At 38.0% G+C, this 16038-nt stretch overlaps 1 protein-coding gene across 1 annotated transcript in view; it reads right to left on the bottom strand.

Moving 5' to 3' along the window:
• Positions 1-16038, bottom strand: part of LOC110450183 (protein-glutamine gamma-glutamyltransferase K-like) — a 72630-nt gene that overhangs the window by 15691 nt on the left and 40901 nt on the right. Inside the window, exons 7-10 of the mRNA XM_021497490.1 lie at positions 14384-14561; positions 6093-6228; positions 1714-1817; positions 1035-1150 (exon numbers count right to left, since the gene is read on the bottom strand). Of these exons, the coding sequence (XP_021353165.1) occupies positions 1035-1150; positions 1714-1817; positions 6093-6228; positions 14384-14561 (534 nt within the window). The remainder of the gene's footprint in view (positions 1-1034; positions 1151-1713; positions 1818-6092; positions 6229-14383; positions 14562-16038) is intronic.

The raw sequence follows: 16038 nt of genomic DNA, 5'->3' as shown, positions 1-16038 counted from the left end.
ATGACCTTGACCTTTGGTCAGTTGACTCCTTGTTTAATTCTGATCAACTTTGCTTCATCATGTCATAACAAAATGTTCATCAGTGAAAAGATGCAAAATTTAACCTTAACCCCTGACCCGATGTCCTTGACCTTTGATCNTCAGTTGACTCCTTGTTTAATTCTGATCAACTTTGCTTCATAATGTCATAACAAAATGTTCATCAGTGAAAAGATGCAAAATTTAACCTTGACCCCTGACCCGATGACCTTGACCTTTGGTCAGTTGACTCTTTGTTTAATTCTGATCAACTTTGCTTCATAATGTCATAACAAAATGTTCATCAGTGAAAAGATGTAAAATTTGACCTTGACCTTTGAATCTAATGACCTTAACATTTGACCTTGACTTTGTACCTTAATGTGTATTTTTGTGAACTGAACATCTTGACCAAGTTTCATGTACATCGGTCAATAAATACCAAAGTTATCAGCCAGGAACAAAATTTGTGGACGGACAGACAGACAGACAGTGATTACTATAGGGCACCTGTATCTCCGATACAGGGCTCTAATAAAATCATGGTCTTCACAATTATATTGTTTGATTTTTTCTTTCATTGGGTGTATATTTTGAGTTTTTGGGGGTTTGGATGGTTTTTCTATAAGGGTCGTGAGGACCAATTGATTAATGGTAGGAGAATCTACTGATTTCCACCCAATACTTATTTATGGCAAATGTTTCAGAGAGAGATACTGATTGGAATATATTTACATTCCAAGTGAGATTTACCCATTTGCCTCAGTTCCTGCGCGAGCTGCCGAGGAGGGATGGAGGGAAAGGAAAGTGGTGGGATACTTCATCGTACTTGGAGGGACAATGACTGGACAATGGGAAATTAAAAAAAAATAAAAAATGTATAGAATGACATGACGTAATTATAGGGGTACAATCTCACTTGGTTACGAGATACTGATTGGAATATATTTATAGTTAGGGTCACTACAGATAACTTTGAATGCAGACTATGATCCATATGATCACCTTCGACCTACCCTCCAGTTGACTCTATCTCCATTGACTTCTGAGAGGATGAAGTTGACATCGTAATTTAGATAAACATGTCCCTCCTTGATGGCCTTTAGGGGAGCTGGACCACATCGCATCACACCTTGGAAACAGAACATGTATCATGTAGACACATAAACAAGCTGTGAGATCTAACTGATTAACCATGGCTGTTGAACAATATCATTTATTGTATTGGATCTGGTAACAAGTGTGATGTTTCTATTTTGGTTCGTCACTCTGTTTCAGAGAATCCTAATTTGTGATGTATTTACTAGTCTACAGATGCCAATATATATATTTATAGGTTACTACTTGGTAACTCTCAGACAAACAGTTATGCTTAATACACAATGATAATAATTAATTTACATATATATTATGCCTCATTCTTATTAAACTCAATGCCGGCGACAGGTCGCCAGTCTATCTGCCCACTGACTATATACCCGAGGTCGCCGGTCTATCTACCCACTGACTATATATCCGAGGTCGCCAGTCTATCTGACCACTGATTATATACCCGAGGTCGCCGGTCTATCTGACCACTGACTATATACCCAAGGTCGCCGGTATATCTGACCACTGATTATATACCCAAAGTCGCCAGTCTATCTGACCACTGATTATTTACCCAAGGTTGCCGGTGGTTCAAATAATAAGTACCTTCACTGAGCTCTTGTGGGGTGGCATCATGTGCTTGCCATCCATCATAGCCATCTGGAAGATCACGGCGCTGCATCCAAGACTCATTCCACACGTGGAAATTCCTATAATAAATAAAAGAGATTAACAGTTGTTGAACTAGTAGTAGTGTAATTTAATGGTTGATGAAGTAACAGTTAATTAATAATTGAACAAGTAACAGATAAGTCAAGTTAACATGCAGTATTGTATTGACAATTATATTTATTGTCAATGAAAATGTCTTCAAAAATAATGCATTGTTGAACTTTTAGCATTTATTAATTGCTTCCATACTGAACAATGTTTATTTTGTTTTATTATTATTTCTTGACATATTCACCATGTGTGTTTCTTTATAACTATAATGTCACAAATGGAGTAGGAAGGAAAATGAAGAAAGAGAGAAAAAAGACAAATGGAAGGAACAAAATTAAACACGGAGATAATACTTATAATGACACTGTGTCACCATTAAACATTGAGATTATAATTGGAGTGACACTGTGTCACCATTTAACACCTGGATAATACTTGTAGTGACACTGTGTCACCATTAAACACCGAGATAATAATTGTAGTGACACTGTGTCACCATTAAACACTGTGTCATCATTTAACACTGAGATAATACTTGTAATGACACTGCGTCACCATTAAACACTGAGATAATACTTGTAATGACACTGTGTCACCATTAAACACTGTGTCACCATTAAACACTGTGTCACCATTTAACACTGAGATAATACTTGTAATGACACTGTGTCACCATTAAACACTTGAGATAATACTTGTAATAACACTGTGTCACCATTAAACACTGAGATAATACTTGTAGTGACAGTGTCACCATTAAAAACTGTGTCAGCATTAAACACTGAGATAATACTTGAAGTGACACTGTGTCATCAATAAAAACTGTCAAAATTAAACACTGTGTCACCATTAAACACTGAGATAATACTTGTAGTGACACTGTGTCACCATTTAACACTGTGTCACCATTTAACACTGAGATAATACTTGTAATGACACTGTGTCACCATTAAAAACTGAGATAATACTTGTAATGACAGTGTCACCATTAAACACTATGTCACCATTTAACACTGTGTCACCATTAAACACTGAGATAATATTTTAATGACGCTGTGTCACCATTAAACACTGAGATAATACTTGTAATGCTACTGTGTCACCATTAAACACTGAGATAATACTTGTAATGCTACTGTGTCACCATTAAACACTGGGTTAATACTTGTAGTGACACTGTATATCCATTAAACACTGAGATAGTACTTGTTGTGACACTGTGTCACCATTAAACACTGAGATAATACTTGTAGTGACACTGTGTCACTATTTAACACTGTGTCACTATTAAACACTGAGATAATACTTGTAATGATGCTGTGTCGCCATTAAACACTGTGTCACCATTAAACACTGAGATAATACTTGTAGTGACACTATGTCACCATTATACACTGTCACCATTAAACTCCGTGTCACCATTAAACACTGAGATAATACTTGCAGTGACACTGCGTCACCATTAAACACAGATAATACTTGTAATGACACTGTGTCACCATTAAACACAGATAATACTTGTAATGACACTGTGTCACTATTAAACACTGTGTCACCATTAAACACTGAGATAATACTTGCAGTGACACTGCATCACCATTAAACAGATATTACTTGTAATGACACTGTGTCACCATTATACACTGCCACCATTAAACACTAAGTCACCAATAAATACTGAGATAATACTTTTAGTGACACTGTATCACCATTAATCACTGTGTCACCATTAAACATTGAGATAATACTTGCATATATGACACTGTGTCACCATTAAAAACACTGAGATAAAACTTGTAGTGACACCGTGTCACCATTAAACACTGAGTCACCATTAAACACTGAGATAAAACTTGTAGTGACGCTGTGTCACCATTATGGAGTGACACTGTGTCACCATTTAACACTGAGATAATACTTGTAGTGACACTGTGTGACCATTAAACACTAAGATAATACTTGTAGTGACTCTGTGTCACCATTATACACTGCCACCATTAAACCCTAAGTCACCATTAAATACTGAGATAATGCTTTTAGTGACACTGTATCAACATTAATCACTGTGTCACCATGAAACAATGAGATAATACTTGCAGTGACACTGCATCACCATTAAACAGATATTACTTGTAATGACACTTTGTCACCATTATACCCTGCCACCATTAAACACTAAGTCACCAATAAATACCGAGATAATACTTTTAGTGACATTGTATCACCATTAATCTCTGTGTCACCGTTAAACATTGAGATAATACTTGCAAATATGACACTGTGTCACCACTAAAAACACTGAGATAAAACTTGTAGTGACCCCGTGTCACCATTAAACACTGAAATAATACTGTTAGTGACACTGTGGCACCATTAAACACTGAGATAAAACCTGTAGTGGCGCTGTGTCACCATTATACACTGCCACCATTAAACACTAAGTCACCATTAAATACTGAGATAATGCTTTTAGTGACACTGTATCAACATTAATCACTGTGTCACCATGAAACACTGAGATAATACTTGCAGTGACACTGGGTCACCATTAAACACAGATAATACTTGTAATGACACTGCGTCACCATTAAACACAGATATTACTTGTAATGACACTTTGTCACCATTATACCCTGCCACCATTAAACACTAAGTCACCAATAAATACTGAGATGATACTTTTAGTGACACTGTATCAACATTAATCACTGTGTCACCATGAAACACTGAGATAATACTTGCAGTGACACTGGGTCACCATTAAACACTGAAATAAAACTTGTAGTGACACTGAGTCACCATTATACACTGTCACCAGTAAACACTGTGTCACCATTAAACACAGATAATGCTTTTTATGACACTGTGTCACCATTAATCACTGTCTCACCATTAAACACTGAGATAATACTTGCAGTGACACTGGGTCACCATTAAACACAGATAATACTTGTAATGACACTGCGTCACCATTAAACACAGATGACACTGTGTCACCATTAATCACTGCGTCACCATGAAACACTGAGATAATACTTGCAGTGACACTGGGTCACCATTAAACACAGATAATACTTTTTATGTCACTGTGTCACCATTAATCACTGTCTCACCATTAAACACTGAGATAATACTTGCAGTGACACTGTGTCACCATTAAACACAGATAATACTTGTAATGACACTGTGTCACCATTAAACACTGTGTCACCATTAAACGTTGAGATAATACTTGTAATAACAGTGTCACCCTTGTCTTCTCAGTCCTGAGTGAAACATAAATACCACATATACTTCCACGTTTTGAATATGAAGTTTCATTACAATATTATAATATGTTTTGGCACTTATTATATATTGCAGAGGAAAATGAAACCCCTATAATTTGAATTTTTTAAGCTGCCTTTGCCTGCCTTTTGCCTTGTGCAACACCCAAATGTATTTCTCAAACCAGGGTGCATAAACCTGAGACGGTTTGGATGAGAGCATACTTAGCTATCTTGTTCATCAGTAGTAGGTCATTTAGCGGGTCATCTTAAGGTTCTGTTAGCTTTTTTATCTGCTGTGTTCAATGTCATAAAATATTTGAAATTGTATCAATGTTTCTATATACAGCATGTTGTGGGTATCTAACCTGAGTTAACTCTTATGTATATGATATGAAAACGCAGACTACATGTCTCTTATATGAGGCCATAAGTAACTTCCTTAACATTGCCACCTACATGGTATTAGTTTTCTCCGATGTCGTTGATACACAACTCATATCATAAGTTCTAATGATAGGTGATTTATATACATGTTTGGTAGGAACATTTCTCTGGGGGAGCGCCAGTTAGTTGGCAGAAAATGTATGAAAAAAATCACTGGTAATATAATTTACCATAATAAAAACATCCTCTATCACCATATTGTTATGCATCAACCTTGATGTATTTCAAAAATTGTTAATCAGGAAATTGTCACGTAATTTCCTAAATAACAGATAATGACTGGTCTCAGACACGTGACCAACTTGTCATTGATGGTGTAACTTTCCTCCAGGCTCAAGCTTCAATCTGACTTCAGTCTGGATCGTTTGTACATTAATTTACTTGGAACCTGTTATTCAAGTGCCTAGCTAGCAGCTTGTCTTTTCTTGACTGGAGTTGTTGAAATCTAGTATGCTTGTCAAAACCCAAAATTGACCCCCTTAATATAAGGTGTCATAAAATATACTTAATCCACACAACTTTAATGCAACAAACTGCAATGCAACATACCACTTTGAGTCATTTAAGTCATCAACTGGGCTTCCGTCCTCTTTGTAATGGAAATCAATGGTCATACTACAATCTGTGTCATGGGCAGACTCAAAGTTTGTCACTGACCTGGTCGGTATACCCAGGGCACGCAGCACTGAAATATTATAAAAATGTATGTATTCCTATCCAAATATTATAACAGTGTGTTCCTCACCAAAAACTATAATAATAATAAAAATATTTTATTAACGTGTCACACATTTAAGCAATAAACTGCATTAGCGTGCACCATGATAAGTTTGTCTGTGACACATGTGGCAGTTATACCAGTTGGTCTGCCACATCTATGCAGTTTATTGCTTATATTTATATTTCCATAATGAGAATTCGCAAAAAATAATTTATGTCTTTTCCAAATTTCAAATTTCCCGCTTAAACCGTCATGTCAGGCCAATATCTAGAACGGCACAAAGATAACAGCTGACGTCACGCGCTATTTCCCATACACAATTGAAATGACTCCGCAACTTTCTTTAATAATTCATTTGTTTTTAATTTATATATATATCATATTCTCGATTCATAAATAGTAACAAATAACATTTTGTAAGTAACTAATCAAGTGTCTAAAACATTTTCCGATTTTATTGCTACCTATATCCGGCGCACGCACTCAACGGAAGTCTGCAGTAATCAGGGCAGAGTTACATTTGAAGTCCGGCATGTTGTTGATGTTGATCGTGCAACCGGAGAAGGTTGAATTGGTGAAAAATCCAGGCATACAATTGTCTGTTGATCACACAGACACTTGAGACAGGCAGCTGGTGTTCGGGATCAAAGCAGAAGATACCGATAAGTTCGGTAGTGACACTGTTAAGTCGCTCGGAGGTGCAAAGACCAACTTCAGTTATAGTCTCATAAGATGAAGCTGCTATTGGCAGTACTTTAGTAGTAATATAGAAGGGCTTTGCCACACCAAATGTAAATATTTCAATATATGCATGTATCATAAAACACTTTTTACACTTTGTAAGAACTATACATGATCAATGTCTGGCCAGTGTTGACCTATGAGACGACATTATCACAATACTACGGAATATATATCACAATTATTTACAACATAACATCTAAACTATTAGCAAATTCAGATAAACAATATCACGGAGTGTACATATAATTAATATATATATATGCAGTCTGAAGAATCTCCTAGAAGAGATGAAAGTACTAAAGACTCATTGTTAAGAATTTTTCTTTTTATAATACTTCTTCGTCCGTAAGGATCATTTTTCTGATTTATAATATATATATATATATATATAATTATCATTTAAATTATAAAGCGCATTAAATTATTGCTAAAATAACAACAATGCATTCAAGTAGTATCACAGTATACATCAATATTACAGTTAAAAGATTAACATATTCATTAAGTCCATTTACAATATTGATGTGGACGTCCGTCGTTTTCTGACACATAAGAAATCTGATTTAGCTAAAACACACTGATGGGATTCTTTGTCTTTATTACTATAGTTAACAAAAGCTGGTTGGATATCAATAGCATTTTTATACAGTGCACTACGAATATTTGAATAAAATTCACACTCGCATAAAAAATGTATCTCAGATTTTACTGAATTACAATGACAATATTTACATGTCCGCTCATCTAAAGGTGTAACAGGTCTATTGTAGCAGCCCGTCTCAATATGGAGAGGTAGGCTACTATATCTCAATTTGGCTAAAACACCTCTGTGGGCTCTAGGTACAAAACTGGTGACATAACATATTCCGGTATCAGATCTTTCTTAAACAACTGATCAGTCCTTAATTTATATCCGTTTTGATGACGATTGTTTTTCCAAAGCTCAACAAACCAAGATTGCTCGTCAATTTTAACAAGAGGCCCAGAGGCACACACACCTTTTATACAAAAGTGATCCCCTTGGCCCAAGGATGCTCCAGACTAAATAACAATAAAATCCCTTAATCCCTATGGTAGAAGAAGGATTTTTAAGGTTTTATCTCTATTTCCCATATTGGGCTCCGCCCCTCTGCCCCCAGGGGCCACACCCACCGTTTATACAAAATTGAGTCGCTCCAGACCAAATTTAGTTAAAATCTACTTGGCCGTTCAGGACAAGTAGCGTTTTAAAGGAAAAGTTGACAGACGGACGTACGACGGACGCTGCGGTATAGCTTAAGCTCACCATGGTCATTCGGACCAGGTGAGCTAAAAATACATTTTTTAACATGTTGCATTACTGACTTAGTAGCATTCATAGCAGGTTTTATCAATTAAATGTTCTACATTGCATTTCTGTGAAATTTCAAATGCTTTCTTTTCCCATGCTTTTCCGTTTCTTTTAGACCACTGATAACCTTTATACAGAAGTCTGTCATCATTAATTGATTTTAGTTTACACAACAATCGTTATTCTTTGACATGTTGCTTAGCAAAGCAGGACATTCATATCATTTCGCCCCCCTTACCGATGTTAGAAGTATTCCTGGACACACCCAAATATATTCGCTTTGCTCTATTTTGTATATTATTTATTAATCTATGCTCGGACTGACCCTAAATAGCAGAACAGTATAACAGAATCGGTTCTACAAGTGATTCGTACAGTTTTGTGAACACAAGAGTAATTTCAACGGTACAGAAGGAGAAGGATCTTTAATGTTTTCCTCTTTTTCCCTCTAATGGGCCCCACCCTTCTGCCACAAAGAAGGGGGCCCACGTGCACACACCTCAGTTTATACGAAATTGATTCTTTTGTCCCTAAGCATGCTTCAGACTGCATTTGGTTCAAATCCCTTTACTTGTATAGTAGGAGAAAAAAAATCCTCTATCTCCCTTATTGGGCACCGCCCCTCTGACCCGGAGGGGCCACACCCACCATTTATACAAACTTGAGGCTCCTTTGTCCAAAGATGCTCTGGAAAAAATTTAGTCAAAATCCTTCTATCGGTTGAGAAGAAGATTTTTAAAGATTTACCTATTTTCCCCCTATTTGGCCTGCCCCTCTGCCCCAAGGGGGGCCATACCCTCTGTTAATACAAAACTGAGAACCCTTTGGCCAATGACACTCCAGACCAAATTTGGTCAAAATCCCTTTATCGGTACAAAAGGAGAAGGATCTTTTGTATTTTCCTCTATTTCCCCTAATGGGCCCCACCCATCTGCCCCAAAGAAGGGGGCCCACACACCCTTTGGGCCAGGTGAGCTAAAAATATGATTCAGCACATTGTTAACACTCCATACAAATACTTTAATGTTATAATAGAATACAGCTTATTGATGATGCTGATCCAACACTTGACAACAAAATTTGCCCAAAAACTTTAACTTGAGCTCAAGCTTGCCCAAAAACTCTAAAGGGGCTGGTCGGGGGAAAAAATACAAAATAAATGGGTCTAAATACGTTCTCTGGCCTTCCGAAAGTTATACCACGGCAATATGATGGTCGAGTTCTGCTTGCAATGTCCAGTTTTGACCACTGAAATCTCGGGGAAGCCCCGCGTAAATTTAGCGCAGATCTACTTATATATGTCACGTGGTTGTTTCGAAAGTGAGGCAGTGTAGATAATAACAAAAGCACGCCGTCATGTGCCATGTCGGACTCACCTAGCAGACAAGACAGCAATACTATACGTAAATAATTGTTTTCAAAGGCCATGTATGATGCAAGTGTAGTATTCCTACCTATATGTTGTTGTTATATATAACGGTATTGATACCTCGTGCCTGTCATGACTTTTGCATGCATCTTTTTCTTTCGCCGCAATGTTTACATTTGGCCTTGTTGATGATGTGCGTGCGGTAAAATTACATCACTGATCTGGGTCAATTGAGAATTTTAGACTGTCAGGTGACGATTTTGGATTTCTTTAATATAATTATAATTTTTACTCTTAGGGAGTGAATTTCAGCAAAATTTGTATCGGTATATTTCATAAGAAGGTGTTTTAAACATGTGTATGCCATTTTAGCAAATATGACATTTTTTCCCCAACAGTGAGCCCCTTTAACCAAGTCCAATTTACCAGTTTTGGCCACTTAAATATGACAATATATTGAGCACATTGCTTATACACTCCATATAAATGCCTCAACCTTATAAAAGACAACAGTGTATTGAGTGTGATGATCCAACACTGTCTGGAAAAAAATCTTTAACGTACATAATGTAAGGGAAGTGGGACGCCGACGCCGGTTGACTACATTAGCCCCTCTATTTTCCGATCAAGAGAGCTAAAAAGGGGCATAACTCATAAAAAATTGTACAAATTTAATGAGTGAAAGGGATCATTATTACAGGAAAGTGGTATGTGAAGATTGAGTGAAATCACTTAAGCTGTTTTTAAAATGCACTTGACACAATATTCTGGACAGGCGGTAAGACGGGGTGATTCTAATATACCCTCCCCCCAATTTCATTTCAGGGGGCATAAAAACTGGTTCCTAAAAAAGTTTCATCACAAATTTTTATAGACTTAAATTTTGGGAGCTGGGAGCTGACACAGATATATACCCACACCCCAAATTAAAGTCTTTAAGTGTGACCTCTGACCCTTTAACTTTGACCAAATTCTAATCCGGTGTAGAACTTTGTAGATTTATGTTACAAAAGTACCAACAGACTGACAGTGATTACACAATATACTTAATAAAACAAGAGGCCCAGAGGGCCGGTATCGCTCACCTGGATATCAAAGTAATCATGGCAATAATTTTTTGGAAAAAAATCTTTAACGTACATAATGTAAGGGAAGTGGGACGCCGACGCCGGTTGACTACATTAGCCCCTCTATTTTCCTATCAAGAGAGCTAAAAAGGGGCATAACTCATAAAAAAATTGTACAAATTTAATGATGAGTGAAAGGGATCATTATTACAGGAAAGTGGTATGTGAAGATTGAGTAAAATCACTTAGGCTGTTTTTAAAATGCACTTGACACAATATTCTGGACAGGTAGTAAGACGGGGTGATTCTAATATACCCTCCCCCCAATTTCATTTCAGGGGGCATAAAAACTGGTTCCTAAAAAAGTTTCATCACAAATTTTTATAGACTTAAATTTTGGGAGCTGGGAGCTGACACAGATATATACCCACACCCCAAATTAAAGTCTTTAAGTGTGACCTCTGACCCTTTAACTTTGACCAAATTCTAATCCGGTGTAGAACTTTGTAGATTTATGTTACAAAAGTACCAACAGACTGACAGTGATTACACAATATACTTAATAAAACAAGAGGCCCAGAGGGCCGGTATTGCTCACCTGGATATCAAAGTAATCATGGCAATAATTTCTCCAAATAAGATCCAAAGAAATGGGCCAGACCCCAAGGACAATCCTTGTATCCTATCTGTATTAGATTTGTCATGCCCAGAAATTTTATGTATGGTTATTGGGTGGGAATCTCAACTGTTTCCAAGGTGTGACTCAGCAACTAGGTCCCTAGGATTGTGGCCAGACCCCAGGATCAATTATAATATCATTGACTGCATTCGCCTCTTTATGCCCAGCATTTGTATATACAGTTTTGGGGTGGGGATCTCAACTGTTTCAAAGTTATGACCCAGAGATTAAGTCTGTGAGGGTAGGACAGACCCCGGGGTCAGTTCTAATATTATGACTGCATTCGTCTCTTTATGCCCAACAATTATATATATAGTTTTGGGGTGGGGATCTCAACCGTTTCAAAGTTATGACCCAGAGACTATGTCTCAAAGGGTGGGGCCAGACCCCTGGACAATCCTGGAAACATAAGTGCATTCTTCTCTTTATTCTCAGCAATTGTATATACAGTTATAGGGTGGGGATCTCAACCATTTCTAAGCAATAAGCTATTTTGGCCCCACCTTTTAGCCAAGGGGGTCAGCCCCACTACTTGTACAATTTGAATCCCTGGCTCCCATGAATGATTCTGACCAAATATGATTGATATCCAGTGTATAGTTCTACAGAAGAAGTCATTATAGCAATTTAGCCAAATTGCCCCCTTTTGGCCCCACCCCTCAGCCCCATGGGGAGTCAGCCCGACCATTTGTACAATATTGAATCCCAATTACCTTGGGATACTTCCAGTCAAATATGGTTGATGTCTATCTTTTAGTTGTAGAGAAGAAGTCGCATAAAGCAATATAGCCAAATAACCTTTCGGCCCCACCCCTCAGGCCCCTTAGGGGTCAGCCCCACCATTTGTACAATTTTGAATCCTGATTACCAAGGGATTCTTCCAGTCAGATATGGTTTATGTCCATTTTAGTTGTAGAGAAGAAGTCGCTTAAAGCAATATAGCAAAATAACTCTTTTTGGCCCCACCCCTCAGCCCCCTTGGGGGTCAGCCCCACCATTTGTACAATTTTAAATCCTCACTACCTAGGGATGCTTCAAATTCCAGTAAAATATGGTTGATATCCATTTTTAAGTTTCAGATGAGAAGTCCCATAAAGCAATATAGCCAAATAAACTTTTGGCCCCGCCCCTCAGCCCCCTTGGGAGTCAGCCCCACCATTTGTGCAATTTTAAATCCGCACTACCTAGGGATGCTTCCAGTAAAATATGGTTGACATCCATTATTAAGTTTTAGAGGAGAAGTCGCTTAAAGCAATATTGCCAAATTGACCACTTTTGGCCCCGCCCCTCAGCCCCCTAGGGGGTCTGCCCCACCATTTGTACAATTTGGAATCCCAATTACCAAGGGATACTTTCAGTCAAATATGGTTAATGTCTATCTTTTAGTTGTAGAGAAGAAGTCCCATAAAGCAATATAGCCAAATAAACTTTTGGCCCCGCCCTTCAGCCCCCTTGGGAGTCAGCCCAACCATTTGTACAATTTTAAATCCTCACTACCTAGGGATGCTTCAAATTCCAGTAAAATATGGTTGATATCCATTTTTAAGTTTCAGATGAGAAGTCGCTTAAAGCAATATAGCAAAATAACTCTTTTTGGCCCCACCCCTCAGCCTCCTTGGGGTTCATCCCAACCATTTGTACAATTTTGAATCCCCACTAACTAGGGATGCTTCCACTTCCTAGGGATGCTTCCAGTAAAATATGGTTGATATCCATTGCACAGTTCTACAGAAGAAGTTGTTTATAGCAATATAGCCAAATTGTCCCCTTTTGGCCCCACCCACCAGCACCCTGGGGGGTGAGCCCAACCATTTGTACAATTTTTAATCCCTGCCTCCCATGAATGCTTCTGACCAAATATGATTGATATCCATTGCACACTTCTACAGAAGAAGTTGTTTATAGCAATATAGCCAAATTGTCCCCTTTTGACCCCACCCCTCAGCCCCCTGGGGGGTCAGACCCACCATTTGTATAGTTTTGAATCCCAACCACCTAGGGATGCTTTCAGTCAAATTTAGTTAAAATTCCAATCAGTGGTTAAGAAGAAAAAGTTGTTTGAAGAAATTGTTGACGTACGGACGACAGACGCCACGGTATGGTATAATAATTAACTGGGGAGAGGGGTATAATTTATACAGGTTCATTTTTCACAAAGCAAGAGGCCCAATGGGCCTGAATCGCTCACCTGGTTTTAATCTCACACTTGTTATCTTAAAAGTGGACTAAAATACAGCTACAGGCAGAATATCAGTGTTTGATTCATAATAACCTATTAAAAGATTTAAACATATGACGCCTGTGACCTTGAATGTCGAACAAGGACATAAGGTTGAACAGAGTTTATAGTCTTCCACCCCAGCATGCTTTTGGCAAAATTGCCCTGGACCTTTTGGTTATACAGAAAAAGTCATTTAAAGATTTAAAGATATAATGACCACTGTGACCTTGAATATGGATGAAGGTCATTCATTTGAACAAACTTGATATTCCTTTATCCCAGTATGTTAATGGCCAAATATCATCACCCTTGGCCTTTTGACTATCGATAAGAAGTCGTTTTAAAGGTTTTAAACATATTTGACCACTGTGACCTTGAATATATGTCAAGGTAATTCATTTGAACAACCTTGGCAGCCCTTTATCCCAGCATGCTACTGGCCAAATATCATCACCCTTGGCCTCTTGGTTATTCAGAAGAAGATGTTTAAAGTAAAAAGTTGACGATGGACCGACGGACGACGGACGGACGAGGGATGCTGCACCATGGCATAAGATCACTTGGCCCTTTGGGCCAGGTGAGCTAAAAATTCAGTGTTTCTGATTAAGCTACAATTCAGTTTAAATCACATTGATCTTATGCAACAGGTGACACATGACAATCAGAGCAATAATAGATAAGTTTGAGATAATGACCAGTGGTCACTCACATGTGGTTACCAAACAGGAGAACACCCAACACTGGCCATACTGGACCGATCTGCCAGTTTCCATGAATTCCTTCAGTATATTTACACTTCCTCTCCACAGCCAAGGGGCTGTGCAATCCTTGGGATACTCTGATGTCCACCGGCCCTCCAATACACCCTCCTCATCACAACTGTTAGCCTGTTGAACAAATAGCCTCATATTTAGATCTTTAAATAGCTAAATGAGATCTAAATCTTTAGATTCTACATTGTATAGGTTCAGGGTTAGATGAGCCAGAACCTTGAATAGATACAGGCCAGGAAGTTCCTTACAAGTATGCATAACTGTATAAAAATCACCAAGCAGAAGCTACATCTTGGATTTTGGAACATGGGTAAAATGTCATTACACACAAAGTGAAACCCCTCTTACATGTACTAAAACTGCCATTCCTCGAATACCCTGTGTTCCCCGAGCTCTGATGATCTATCCCCAATCACTCAAAAACTTAGTATTTAACCTACATGTATCCATTCATTGAACAAGTAGCCGTGCCTGTGGAACACAAATACTGTGAGTTATCAGTACTGTAATAACATTACCCTGTATGCACACTGCATTATCATGTTGTGTGCATACTTATTATTTTCCGACATCGTTTGAAATCAATGTTTTAGCAGAAGTGTTAATTCACTGGGTGTGTAAAACCATATTTCGGCATTGGCAATATTAAGCTGAAATCACATAGCTGATTCTTGACCATCTTTAAAGATACATGTGTTCAAACTTGTAGACATTGTAATTGTTAGTTACCTTGAAAATGAGTGAAAGTCATTAATGAGAACAAGCCGCATAATTTGTTTAATTTGACACCTGTGACTTTGAATATAGAACAAGGTCATTCATTTGAACAAACTTGGTAGCCCTTCATCCTAGGATGTTACTGGCAAAATATCATCATCCTAAGCCTCCTGGTTATTCAGAAGTAGTTGTTAAAATATTTTAACATATGTGACCCCTGTGACCTTGAAAATGCGCGAAGGTCATTGCCAGCACGCTACTGTCCAAATATCAACCCTGCAGGCCTCTTGGTTATTCAGAAGAAGTTGGTAAAAGTAAAAAGTTAATGCCAGACAGATGGACGACGGACATGGCACCACGGCATAAGCTCACTTGGCCCTTCTGGCCAGGTGAGCTACATGTAATCATACAAAATCTTGTCCTGTTCATTTTTCTTTGTGAGTGTCTTTGACCTTCACTATTGCACATCTACATATCACAGTGTTTCACTATGTGAAACTTAAACAATTTTAGACAGCTGGATTCTGAGATAATCTAGGGGAAAAAGTGTTGATGGACAGTCAGACACTAATTACTATAGGGCACTCACATGATTGTTGATGGACAGTCAGACAATGATTTCTATAGGGCACTCACATCCTTGTTGATGGACAGTCAGACACTAATTACTATACGGCACTCACATCATTGTTGATGGACAGCCAGACACTAATTACTATAGGGCATTCACATCATTGTTGATGGACCGTCAGACGCTAATTACTATAGGGCGCTCACATCATTGTTGATGGGCAGACGGACACTAATTACTATAAGGCACTCACATCATTGTTGATGGACAGTCAGACCCTAATTACTACAGGGCACTCACATG

This window comes from Mizuhopecten yessoensis, unplaced genomic scaffold (assembly GCF_002113885.1).
Source record: "Mizuhopecten yessoensis strain PY_sf001 unplaced genomic scaffold, ASM211388v2 scaffold5065, whole genome shotgun sequence".
NCBI classification, from domain to species: domain Eukaryota; kingdom Metazoa; phylum Mollusca; class Bivalvia; order Pectinida; family Pectinidae; genus Mizuhopecten; species Mizuhopecten yessoensis.
The sequence above is the reverse complement of the archived record's forward strand: the minus strand, read 5'-3'. Positions and strand labels throughout refer to the sequence as shown.